Source organism: Populus nigra, chromosome 3, assembly GCF_951802175.1.
Source record: "Populus nigra chromosome 3, ddPopNigr1.1, whole genome shotgun sequence".
NCBI classification, from domain to species: domain Eukaryota; kingdom Viridiplantae; phylum Streptophyta; class Magnoliopsida; order Malpighiales; family Salicaceae; genus Populus; species Populus nigra.
In genome coordinates, this window is record NC_084854.1 from 3897113 (window position 1) to 3909439 (window position 12327).

A 12327-nucleotide genomic window follows, 5' to 3' on the forward strand; every position below is an offset into this window, starting at 1 on the left:
TACACGCTACACCCACTCTTTAGTTATTTATGTTGGCATAAGTCAAAAGAAGACTACATAATCTGGTCTGCAATAAAGAAAGGTTGGGCATGGCATGTCCAACGCATACAAAATAATTCCACTTAATTATCCAGGCTAATGGAGGACTAATACTGATAATACATGATTAAATTGTGAACCCCAAAACTTTGTGGAACATTTATATACTATTATATCCAGCTGTGGATGTCTTTCTCTTTTTCATCTATTAAATAATAGTAATTAACAAGTGGTTCTTTATGCCATTACCATGTCTAGTTTTACTTCCCGCTCTCTAATTCACATTAAATCTTGGATTGCAGATGCTAATCTGGCCTCTGTGATTGCTGTAGGTTCCCTCCTCGATTTGGTGCGCCTTTCTTCTGTTCATCTCAGCATACATTTCCTCTATCAGCGGTTTCCATAGACGAACACGAGCATTTATAAACCAATTGGATACCTGTTCATTTCCGGAATTTAGTAAAGGAAAACAAGAGAACTCGGCAAAAAAAATCTATTTAATAGTATCAAGTGAAGGTATCAGCATGTCCTTAAGATTCTTGAAATATTCAAGCCGACTGTATAATCTTTATGTACCTGGCTTCTTGTTAGTCCACTTTTTACTGCTAGCAAATGCTTTTCTGCATCTTTAGGGTACCTGAAAGAAATCAAACGGATAACAAAACTCACTTTTGACGCATGGTTGTCAAACCTGGCTAATGCATTTTACCGATACTAAAAGGCTCTTGACAAGGTTAGTTAGGAGAAAAGAGCTCACGGGTGAAGAAAGTTCTGAAACATCCAGGCACGCAGAACTGAGACAGATCGTTCTGGCAATCCTCTCTGGGGTCTCCACAGCGGATGATCTTTTTTCTTCAGCTGCTGTAGAGTCCATTGCTTCTGTAAGTACGAACTTTCAAAAGATCCTTCTATCTCTATGGTGTCTCCACTATCTAACTGAGCTCCCATTGCTAGGATTTGGTTGCTAATCCTATCCCTAAGGCGTTTGCACAAGAAAGAGATTGTTTGGAGAGCAAAACGAGTGTGAATCTGTGGGTCCAACTCAGTTGCAGCATGGAACGCTGATATAACTGTATGTATTTCATCCAAGCATTGGCTATATCGTTCATCAACCTGCGCAAACAATAAATAGGGTGCGTTATTCATGCAAATATGTCATGTCCAACAAACCCAGACATAGTAACAAGAGAAAAGCTAGCTAGCTTCAACCATACAAGTGGTAATAGAATAATCACGAGTTAATCCAAGCAATTTTTTAAGTAAATATGGCCAACGGAAAACGAAGCTTGAATTCAGCAAAATTTTCAATTGCAACTTATTTGCATAGCATGTCTACTCCAAGGATTATAATGAAAAAGTGAAGATTTACTATCATCATTTCAATCAGAAGCATGATTCATAACTAGACTAGATTTTACGGCTTCATAATTAGTCAGTACCAATAATTAAATCGACATACCACTTGTAGTAGGGTTAGCAATTGTGTTCTCTTTGCTTCTAGCGCCCGTTTCTGAAGTGCTGGATCCATTTGAACTTCGAATCTACCATTCACACCAGGAGATTCATCAGAACCCATCGACACCATACCTCCTTCAGTAGGGTAACTTGAAGAGAATGGTGTACTTGCTCCAGTCTTGAACCAAACAGTAGAAGAGCTTATCTGGTCCACATTCTCTAGTGAATAGCTTGCAATTTTAGCAAGTATTTCCTGTATTACATGAAGATATCTGGATCCTACTAATACTTGTGAAAATTGACCAGCGTTATAAGAATTGCAACTCAAAGAAAGCTCCTTACTACTAGAAGAAGTCTGTTCAGAGCATGACCTTGTTTCTTTCAAGCAATGGCGTGTTAAATGATTACAACTTATCTCCAAGCATTGATCTGGGATACTTCTATCTATGACAGAAGGCTGGGATGTGGAAAGACTTAAAGAGAGCTCGTTAGTAGGTTTACCAGATGCAAAAGGGTCACCTGCACTCACATTCACACCATTTGGCTCTACCCAGCTATTCAGCTGCAGGCTTCCAATGGACGAATATGGTTGAAATCCTGCTCTTACAGATGCTCGTCCACCAAGCTCTACAGGAGCAGGAAACCTGTCAAAATCCTCCTTACTATTCATGTTACCAAATACTTCACCACATCCATAATTCAAAGACGATGCAAATGAAGAGCTCAAAGCATTGGTGCAGTCATTTGAAACAAAAGACCTAAACTCGTCTAAAGGGTAGCTTGATGGTCCTGAAATTGCCAAGTCATTCGGATTTTCTTGAAGACCACTTCTTGTGGCTAAAAGAGTAGCAAGTGAAGAACTAGAAATTGTTGTTCCACCCCCAAATTGCTCATCAAACGGAGTGTTACTAATAGAACGTGAACAGCCAGGTAAAGCATCTCCCACTATATTCCTTTCAAGAGATGTAATTAATGCCTCTGAGTTCATAACTGAAGATCGATTGGCCAAGTGAATGTTCGCATGGAGATCATTGATAGGTTCTCCTTGCAATGTCGGAAGCATGGTCAATCCAACCACTGTCTGACTATGGTTGTTAAGGTTGAATGAATCAAACTGGACAAGTGAGTTTGGGGTTCTCTGTGATGATCGATCTGTAGCAACAGAATTCCTTCCTGCCATATCTATTGGAACACCAAACAAACCATTCTCCATGATATTGTGCATCGATCAAATCACATGGCAAGAGGCACAAAAAACTTGAAAGTCAGCTGAATGCTTCACTTGTATGTTAGGCCACTTTCACTTGCAAAACAGCGTTCTTTGCACTTATGGGGAACTCTTCTCACTAAGGATCATGAACAACAGAACACTAACATGCTTTCTGTAGCTGATTCTATGTTGTTTTTGCTGGCAATCTCTTTGAAGTTTTTAATTTCCGATTTCAAGTAATATTCAACTGGAAAATTGCAATGATTTGAAAAGGTCAGAGAAACTTAATGTAAACCATAGAACCACAATTAAAGGAGGAAATTAAAACAATGTTCATATGTATACAGAAAAAAGATGGATGATGAAACACAAGCAATATCTGGGTGTGAAATTGCAGATTTCTTTCCATTCTTTATCTCATTGAGAAACCATACCAGAATATCAGAATTAGCCTACCGATAGCTTCCTTAAGTGAAGCAAGGTCCAAGTCCCAGTGACAGCAATTTCTAGTGTTATAACAATGTAATGTAGGAGGCTATCCCTCATTGTGTAGTCCTAGGTTCATTGGAAAGTGCATAAAGATTCCAGCATAGATTCATGTTCTAATTTGATGAAATTAAATCAGATCTTTCATCTCACACATGATCAATGACCACTCTCAATCTTCCATGCACTGATTCACATATAGAGACAAGGTGAAGAAAATGTTTAAAGTCGAGTAAATTATCATTGGTGTCAACTAGTTTAACCTCCCTCGAAAAAAAAAACACTCTTTGTTCTCTTGTTCAATATCGAGTCACAATTTGACTGAAGCAACAACCAGCCATTAAAACACGTGAAAGAAGACCTGCATGTGTAATTTCGTTCAGATATCTGACTTAGGGGCTGTTGAGTTTGCAGTTTAGTAGCAGTCACCACAGCCCAAAATGGGCCTAGCCTAGTTGTATACAAGTGAAAATGCTCTCATGACTTCCAAACTATACATGAGGAAAGCATGGATCAACCTTTTAAGAGTTAAAGGAGGGACCGAGATGGACAAAATCAACAGCATAAGGGAGATGATAGGTGTAATCTAAGAATGTTGTATAAATGACTCCTCCCCCGATGTTGTAAATTGTAAGCTATAGGAGAAATTTCAGATGTGCGTACTTTAAGCTTACAAAGCTCTTGTGCACTATTATTCGAGTAAAAGCACAGATGGGAGAAGGATGCAAAGACCATGTAACTGAAGCCCAACCCTTCTGTATTTAGAACACCAAAATAGCATCCGAGGAAAGCAAGGAGAAAAAAGACCTAAAGAACTCTGCACAAGCATGCTAAAACAGTTGAGATCAGGAGCAAGGAAGAGCAAAATTAACGTTCAAGTTTGTCTTGAACTAATGCATGGACATAGCAGGGGTGCTGGAATTCTAAAAAGGCATGTGAAAATGACCAACCTTCTTGTCATTTGCTGAATAGCGATCACCCAACAAGAGACAGTCCCTGGGGACACAATGTTGTCCAGCATACCTAGCAGACAAAAAAAATAATGAGAGTTAAGAATTTTCATGAGATTCATGGGATTTCCCAAATCAGACATAAGAATTTTATTATGCTCGCAAGACAAAGTGGAATGTTATTACACTGGTTGACACTATATGCAGGTTCCCTCAAAGAACCCAAGACAAGCTACAATCAAAAGCCACAACCATCCTATGAAATCATTGGTTTCTCTTTCTCCATGAAAGAGCATGATTCATGATCAAAAGACAGAAAATAGTGGTGACTTTTGTTAGGTAACAAAAAAAAAGGCAACAGGTGCTCGTGCAGTAACCCCACCCTTCTCCAAGCATTAAGTGATCAGAAAAGTAAAGTTTTTTTCTTTAAGAACCCAAAACCAAGAAACTGAGATTTAGATTTTTAGACTGACTCTAACAAGATTTCATGATTTTTCTCTCCTCGGTAAGATTTTAAAAGCTCATAAACACGAATGAGTGTTGAAAATAAAGGACAAAAAAATTCAGAAAACCCACTAAAAAACAAGGAAGAGGGTACCCAAAAGCCAAAAAAAGCTTCTGAGGGCCATGTTAAATGTACCTATGAGACTCAAGCTGGGGAGAGAGGAGCCACACAAGAGTAAAAACAAGGACATGGAGAGAGAAAAAGGGAAGCAAATTTATCTCTGGCGCAGTGTCACTCATTTCTCTTGCAGGCTTTTGAGGGCCCATTATTTCCCTCTCTTTGCCATCCCCACCACCTTTCATTATCTGCTTCTCTGCAATCATCACAATCAAAATATGTGGATTCTCTCTGTTACAACTCCTGTTCATGGCAGGTTCTGGGCACCAATTTTCAGAGGAAGTCCTTCGCTCTTTTAGCTATTTTAAAACAACAAAGGTAATGAAGTAAGGGAGTTTTATACTTTCTCTTCAGAATCTAAAAAACTAAAGGTTTAAGGCAAGCGTGTTGTGCTGTAATACTGTAATGCTATGAAATGAACAGCGAAATACACTGTTCCAGGTTTTTTAGCAGCGTACTTTACAAGAAATGGTGATGCAAGCAAAACCAAAAATGATGAGAAAATCTAGTGAGGAGATCTTTGACATAGTTATTGAAGCAATTACAAGCCCTATCTACCTGTTCACGTCTTTTGGATTTCCACGTGGGCCTTACCCTACTGTTCCAGTGATAATTACATTTAGCAGACCATTATGATCATATCTCCATCTCTATCTAGCTATGATGGGTCATGGGAAGAGACCTGTGCTGTGATGATGATGTAACACTGGTATCAGGTGATTATCTTATTGCATGCTCGTTGGATCATGATCAAGTTGTGCTCCAAGTAACTCAAGATTCATCAAATCCATGCGGTAGAGTGACGGGATTGACTTTTTGTATCTACCTACCTGCAGCTATTTTTTTTCAATAAAAAAATAAATACATAGACATTTTTTACAAGTTTTTTATTTAAAAAAATCAGTAACAAATCAAGAGAGTTATACTGGTAGTTATTAAATAAATTAAAAATTATTTGGATTAATAAATAAAAAATTATTAATGATAATTAAATATGCACTTGAAAAAGTTAGGAGATAAATATTTATTAAAATATTTTATATTGTAACATGATCTATTTAATTGATTGTATTTAATAACTATATTTATTAAAATTATTTTTTATTTAATCAAATGAGAGTAGAAATAAATATATACATAAAATTTATTAAATAAAATCTAAGTGAAAAACATATCATATAAAATTACACTTATTATAAATACTATCCAAAAATAAATATTTTTTATTTTTAAAAATAAATTTCAATTATATAAAACGTTAAAAAATTAGAAAGAATGTATATTAATTTAAATATGAATTAAAAAATCATTTTAAAAATACATGTAAAAAAACATGATTTGTTTTTTAAAAAGCCAAAATTACCAAAAAAAACTAAAATGAATTAAAGAAAGAGGTCATATGCCACTGGGCTTGGCCCATTTAGAAGGGCTTGCACGCGAACACATTTTCTTAATGTAATTGGGTTTGCCATAAAGTTTTTTGAGAAAAAAGTTAGCAAACACATCATGTGATTTATCTAAGATTTCAATCACTGTAATGGCTAGAAAATCAAGGTTAAATGTTTTTCACAAAAATCTATTTTTAACTCATAATATCTAGATAGCGCTTGATTATTGTCCCAAGACAAAAGAGATAAAGACACTAGAGACTAATGAGACTAAAACATAATTGTGTTTGATGGTGATATACAAGACAAAATGACTATCTTTATATCCTTTTTAGTTATAGTGGATAAGATAAAATAAAATATAAAAAAATATATTTTACCTTTTATATGTATTGTTACCAAACTTATATATTTTAAAAAATAATTCAACATTTTATTTTTTGTACTTTAATTTATATCGAGTGTTGAATTATTAATATTATAATAACCTTAGTTATAAAATCAAAACTAACTTGACGGGTTAATCCGAGCCTAAACTTGTCCAAGTTTAAAAAATTTATGGACAACTCAGGATAAATCCAGGTCTGTAGAGTTGACTCTCCCAATCCATGACCTAAATCTTGCCTTGAGTCGACTCTCAAGTCGAGTTTTAAAACTATAATAATAATCATTTTTATTTATATGTTGACTCGAGTCAACTCATGTTGACTCTCCCAGATTGTGACCTGGGCCTTACCTTGGTTGACTCCCAAGTCAGATTTTAAAATTATGATAATTGTAACTTTTATCCTTACATTGACCCGAGTCAACCCAAGTTGACCCACCAAATTCGTGATTGGGGCCTTGCCCCAGGTTGACCCCTGAATTAAGTTTTAAGACTATAATAATAACCACTTTTATTTTGTATTGACCTTGGTCAACTTGGGTTGATCCTCCTAACACATGACCTGAACCTTACCCTAAGTCGACCCTGTAGTCATATTTTAAAACTATGATAATGACTACTTTTATTCATATCTTAACCCGGGTTAATGGTCAATCCCACTCGTTAACTGGGCCTGCCCGGGATCGACCTCGAATCAAGTTTTAAAACTATCATAATAACATTTTTCACTCTTACGCTGACTTAAGTCAATTTGACCCATGACCTAAGCCTCACCCATTGACCCAGACTTTGCTCCATATTGACTCTTAAATTGGATTTTAAAACTATGATAATAATCAATTTTATTCTTACGTGTCTTAGTTGAATAATTTTGGAATGAAGAGTTTTTTACAAGGATATTTTAAGAATAAAAAATAATAAATATTGTCTTTAAAGCATGTCTCCTTTGCACCTCTTGTTTTAGAAGTATAGAAATTCACTTCAAAATTGTTTTGATGACATATTTATTCTTATTTTTCTATCTCTATCTCTTCAACCAAACATGTTTTTGTCTTCATTGTCTTCGTCTCTTCTATCCTAAACAGTAACCAAGCGCTATTGTAGAAAACACTCTAAGAACCTTGATAAATTCATATGTGGCCTCAAAACACTATCCCATAACCTTAAATCAACTCGAAACAAATATCTACACAAGCTCATATCTGTTTTTTTATGCACTTTCAAGGTAAAAAAATCTAAGTTGAACTTCTTTCATCAAATGAAATCATTCAACACAAAGATTGATCATTTTAATGGTCTGAATCGGTGTCAATGATATATTTCTCTTTCTATTGCCATAATCTAGCAATCTCTCTCTCCTCTCTCTTGAACTATGAACTAAAAATAACAAAAATAAATTATTGTTCCAAAATTGATTTAAAAAAATATCAAGGGACTAGACATGTATATTTTTTTTAAGTTTGAGAACTAAATTAAACTTTTATGTGAACTTTGAAACAATCACTCATTCATGACACCTTTTCTACTTTGGTCTCATGTCTTTTAATTTTATTTTAAGTTGGAAAATTTGATTTATTTATTCTTGAATTTGGCTAAAAAAATGCAATCGTACAAAAAAAAGATTTGAGGATCAAATTAAAAAAATAAAATTGAACAATGAATTCATGGTAAAATATGAAAGGGTTAACAATACACATATATGTAGTGTTTTGAACACAACTTTTAGATTTTTATCAATGTAATGATATAATCCTAATATTTATTACTGTGACAACTTGAGTATAATTAAGGTCGGTAACTGAAAAAAAAAACTTTGGTCATATGTGAGATCCCTAGTCTTTTTTCCTGTGATGTTGTTACTATTATAGTTATTTATGTCTTCTTACTTTTATGTCCAACTGATTATTTATTCATACACACACTTGTACTGACTTAAAAAACAATAAAAAATTAGTTTCATTATTATACATTTTTTATTATTAACATGGGTGTCCGGACCAGCTTGCACGCACCTCAACTAATCCCACGGGTCCTGAAGTTAACGACCATGTAAGCCTCTAGTGGCCATCATATTAGCAACCACATGGCTCAAACTTAAAACTATAGGGGAAGCAAACCTCTTAGTCCCAAGCTCTTACTATTGGGCCACCTACTAGATGATTGTTTCATTATTATACATGTATTGGCGGGTTGATGGTTTTTTTTCTTATTTATTATTAAATAATTTAATTGGTAGTTCTCAAATCCTGCCATAGTAATTTACTATTTATTGTGTAGATAGACTGTACTAATGCATAAGAGAAGTTTTATCAATGATATCGCTAGACATAAATTAAAAAAATATATACAAAAGTTGTTAAGGTGTTTTTTAGTAGTAAGAAAGTTTTATAAAAGAAATCAAAACTTACTCGTTTTTTTTAAATATCAAGACAGTGACATATTTAATTGTCTCAGATTTACCAATTAGATACTTAATTTAGATCATGGACTCCATTGAGTTTTTAATTATTTTTTTAATTATTTATTATTTAACCATATGATAATAAAAATAGATGTTCATAAAATCGAGTAATAGTTTAATACTAGAATGTTTATTTGAGATTGCGATAATCTATAAAAAACATGCCAAAATAAATTATGAAACTTAATTCTTAATCAATCAAATATTAAGTGAAGAAATTGAAAAATAAAGTGAATAAAAAATCTCTATTAATTGAATAAATTTAATCTAGCCTAGCAATATAATTATTTAGCGATACATATGTAAATATTGTGTTATATACCTTAAATAACAATTTAGATAATTTTCACTAGAAAATAATTATTTTAATTACTTAAGTAAAAACAAAAGATGTCAACTCGTATTAATTTTTCAAACTTAAAAAGCAGGTCATTAGACCGGAAGCACCTCATCGGGAAAAATCATGAAATTCAATCCTCATCCAATCAAATGTTGAATGATAGAATTAGAAGAAAAAAAACTATATAAAAAAATATATAAAAATAGCAATTAAAAAATAAGCATCAGTGTTGAAATAAAAAATAGATTAGAGGACAAGTAATTTTTTTTATTGAAGGATGAAATTGAACGAATCAAATTTTGAAGGATGGAATTGAAAAAAAATAAAACTATGCAAAATGATCCAAAACAAAATAGAAATTAAAAGAATAAGTATCAACATGAAAATAAAGTAAAAAATTAGAGGACAACTAAAATTTTTTCATTGAAAGGTGGAATTAAAAAATAATCAATTTAACAAAATAAAAATTAAAAGAATAAGGATCAAAACTAAAATAAAAAAACAAGCTATATGACAATTATAAATTTTTTATTGAAGAGTAAAATTAAAAAGAAAAATCAATTTAACAAAAAATAAGGATCAAAATTAAAAAAATAAATAAACTAGAGGACAATAATGTTTTTTCATTGAGGGGTGAAATTGAAAAGAAAAATCAATCACAAGAATAAGAACCAAGTTGAAAAAAAAAATAACATATCACAAGTTAGGATTAAATGATAAAATTAAAAAGAAATCAAAATTTACTAAATGTCCAATAACAAAATTAGAAATAAAAAAATAAAGACTGAAGGTGAAATCTCAATAAATAAGGGGCAATTATGAAATTCTGCATTGTTAACATGAATCTCGAGGGAGGGAGAGAGAAAAGATGAAAAAAATAAAAGAGTACATGATTTTACTGGCGAGACAATGTCCTATTATAATATCAATTTTTTTTTTGTATTTTTTTAATTTCATTCTTCAACATTGGGTTGATTATGAATTAAATTTCATGATTTTTTTGTTTGGTTTTTATGAGATTATCCTGGTCTTATGACTTAATTTACTTTTGATTTGTTTTTTATGAGTTTATCCCAGTTTCATGAGTCAAGTCGTGGTTTAACCTAATTGACTTGAGTTTTTTTTTGTATTTTTTTAAATGATATATTTTTTTTAATTTCATCATTCAACACTGGATTGGTTATGAATTAAGCCTCATAATTTATTTTGGTTTGCTTTATACGAGGTTATCTTGGTCTTATGACTCGGGTCACGTGTTTTGTAGGTTGACCCGTGTAGACTGTGGTCATTTTATTGTGTCATGTTTTCATAATGATTTTTTTTTCAATTTCAACCTTAAACAATGAGTTTATTGAAAATTAAGCTTCATAATTTATTTTGATTTATTTTTTTAATGAGGTTATCACAATCTTATGACCTTGGTTGCGAGTTTGACAAGTTAACCCGAGTTGATTCAAGTTATTTTTTTGTTTATTTTTTATGAGGTTATCTCGATCTCATGATCCGGATCACGAGTTCAACAGGTTAACCCAAGTCAAAATATTTTCTTATTTTTCAATTTATATTTTTCAATATTTGGTTGATTTGGAATTATACTTCATATTTTTTTTCTTCATTTTGCTTTCTATAAAGTTATTCCGGTTACATTACCGGAATCACATGCTTGAGGAGTTAATCTGAGTTGACTCAAGTTTTTTTTTTCATCTTTTATAATTGAGATTGCTTATCCCGAGTCACATGTCAACTCGAGTTTTTTTATTCTTTTTTTGTTTTCTCAATTATATCCTTCAATATTTTGTTGATTTAGAATTAGGCTTTTTTTTTTTTTGAGGTTATATGACTTTCATTACTTGGATCACAAGTTTGGTTAGTTAACTCGGGTTGACTCGAGTTTTTCTTATTTTTTTAATTGATTTTTTTTTAATTTCATTCTTTAACATTGAATTAATTAGGAATTGAGCTTCATATTTTTTTTTATTTTTTTCTATGAAATTATCTCAGTCACATGACTCAGGATGTAGTTTTGACAGGTTAATATGAGTTGACTCGAGTTGTTTGTTTTTTTATCTCTTTTTTAATTGAGTTTTTTTGTTCATTTTCATCATTTAACATTGGATTGACAGACTTTGACTTGCTTTCTATAGGGTTATCCAGGTCTCATGATCCAGATTGTGGATTTGATAGGTTAACCTGGGTTGATCCAGTATGTTTTCATTTCAATATGTTTTTCAAAAATATGTCGCCTTGGATATTTTTAGTCAAATTATATTTTTAATAGTTTTCCAAGTTGTCGTTAGACTCGTCAAGTTGACTGGGTTACATCAAGTCAACCCCCACACAATTTATTTTGTTTCTACTAGAAAACACGTTAATAACACTTAGACATTTTTATAATGTTAAAAAATTAATTTGACTCACAGTGTAGCTTGGACAATAATCTAGTATAAATTATAAGAAAAAAGGGTATTCCTATTCATTACTTTTCATACAGACTCATTTTCACTGTGGATTTCAATAGTGAGTTTTTTAAAAAAATTCAATTTGATTTTTCAACTTTTATTTTTCATAATTAAGCCCTTCTAAACCTAAATTAGAATCTAATTGCCTTATTTTAGGGAGGGTGTAATTGAAAAAAAGAGGACTGAAGTGAAAAAAACAAGTAAAATAGGTGGTGACTTTGAAATTTGTTCGTAGAGTTTATTTTAATCCCTTATTTTTTTTAGCTATTAGGTGATCAATATCTCTAATTTTTAAAAATTTAATTTTGATACCAAACTTTATTTTCCTTCTTTTTAGTCCTTTTTTGGTGGAGAAGAGAGGGGGTTGTCAGATTTCAATGTATAGAGAGAAAGTTATCATTGACGACGATTTTGGTCACTAAAACAGTTGATTCTTATATCAAGTTGTTCAATATAATGAGGGAAGTTAATATTATGTGTTTTTTACCTTTAAAATGCCTAAAAAAAATAGATTTAAGCTCAAAGAGATTTT

General features: G+C 32.1%; 1 protein-coding gene across 1 annotated transcript; it reads right to left on the bottom strand.

Annotated features, from left to right (window-relative positions):
- LOC133689328 (homeobox protein ATH1-like) lies at nt 1-4222 on the bottom strand. The gene is made up of 5 exons (XM_062109148.1): nt 4141-4222; nt 1499-2951; nt 797-1152; nt 616-676; nt 1-478 (listed from the first exon to the last, which is right to left on the bottom strand). Exons 2-5 carry the CDS (start codon nt 2717-2719, stop codon nt 314-316), a joined length of 1803 nt encoding a protein of 600 aa, XP_061965132.1. The 5' UTR covers nt 2720-2951; nt 4141-4222; the 3' UTR covers nt 1-313.
- Between the last annotated feature and the right edge of the window lie 8105 nt (nt 4223-12327).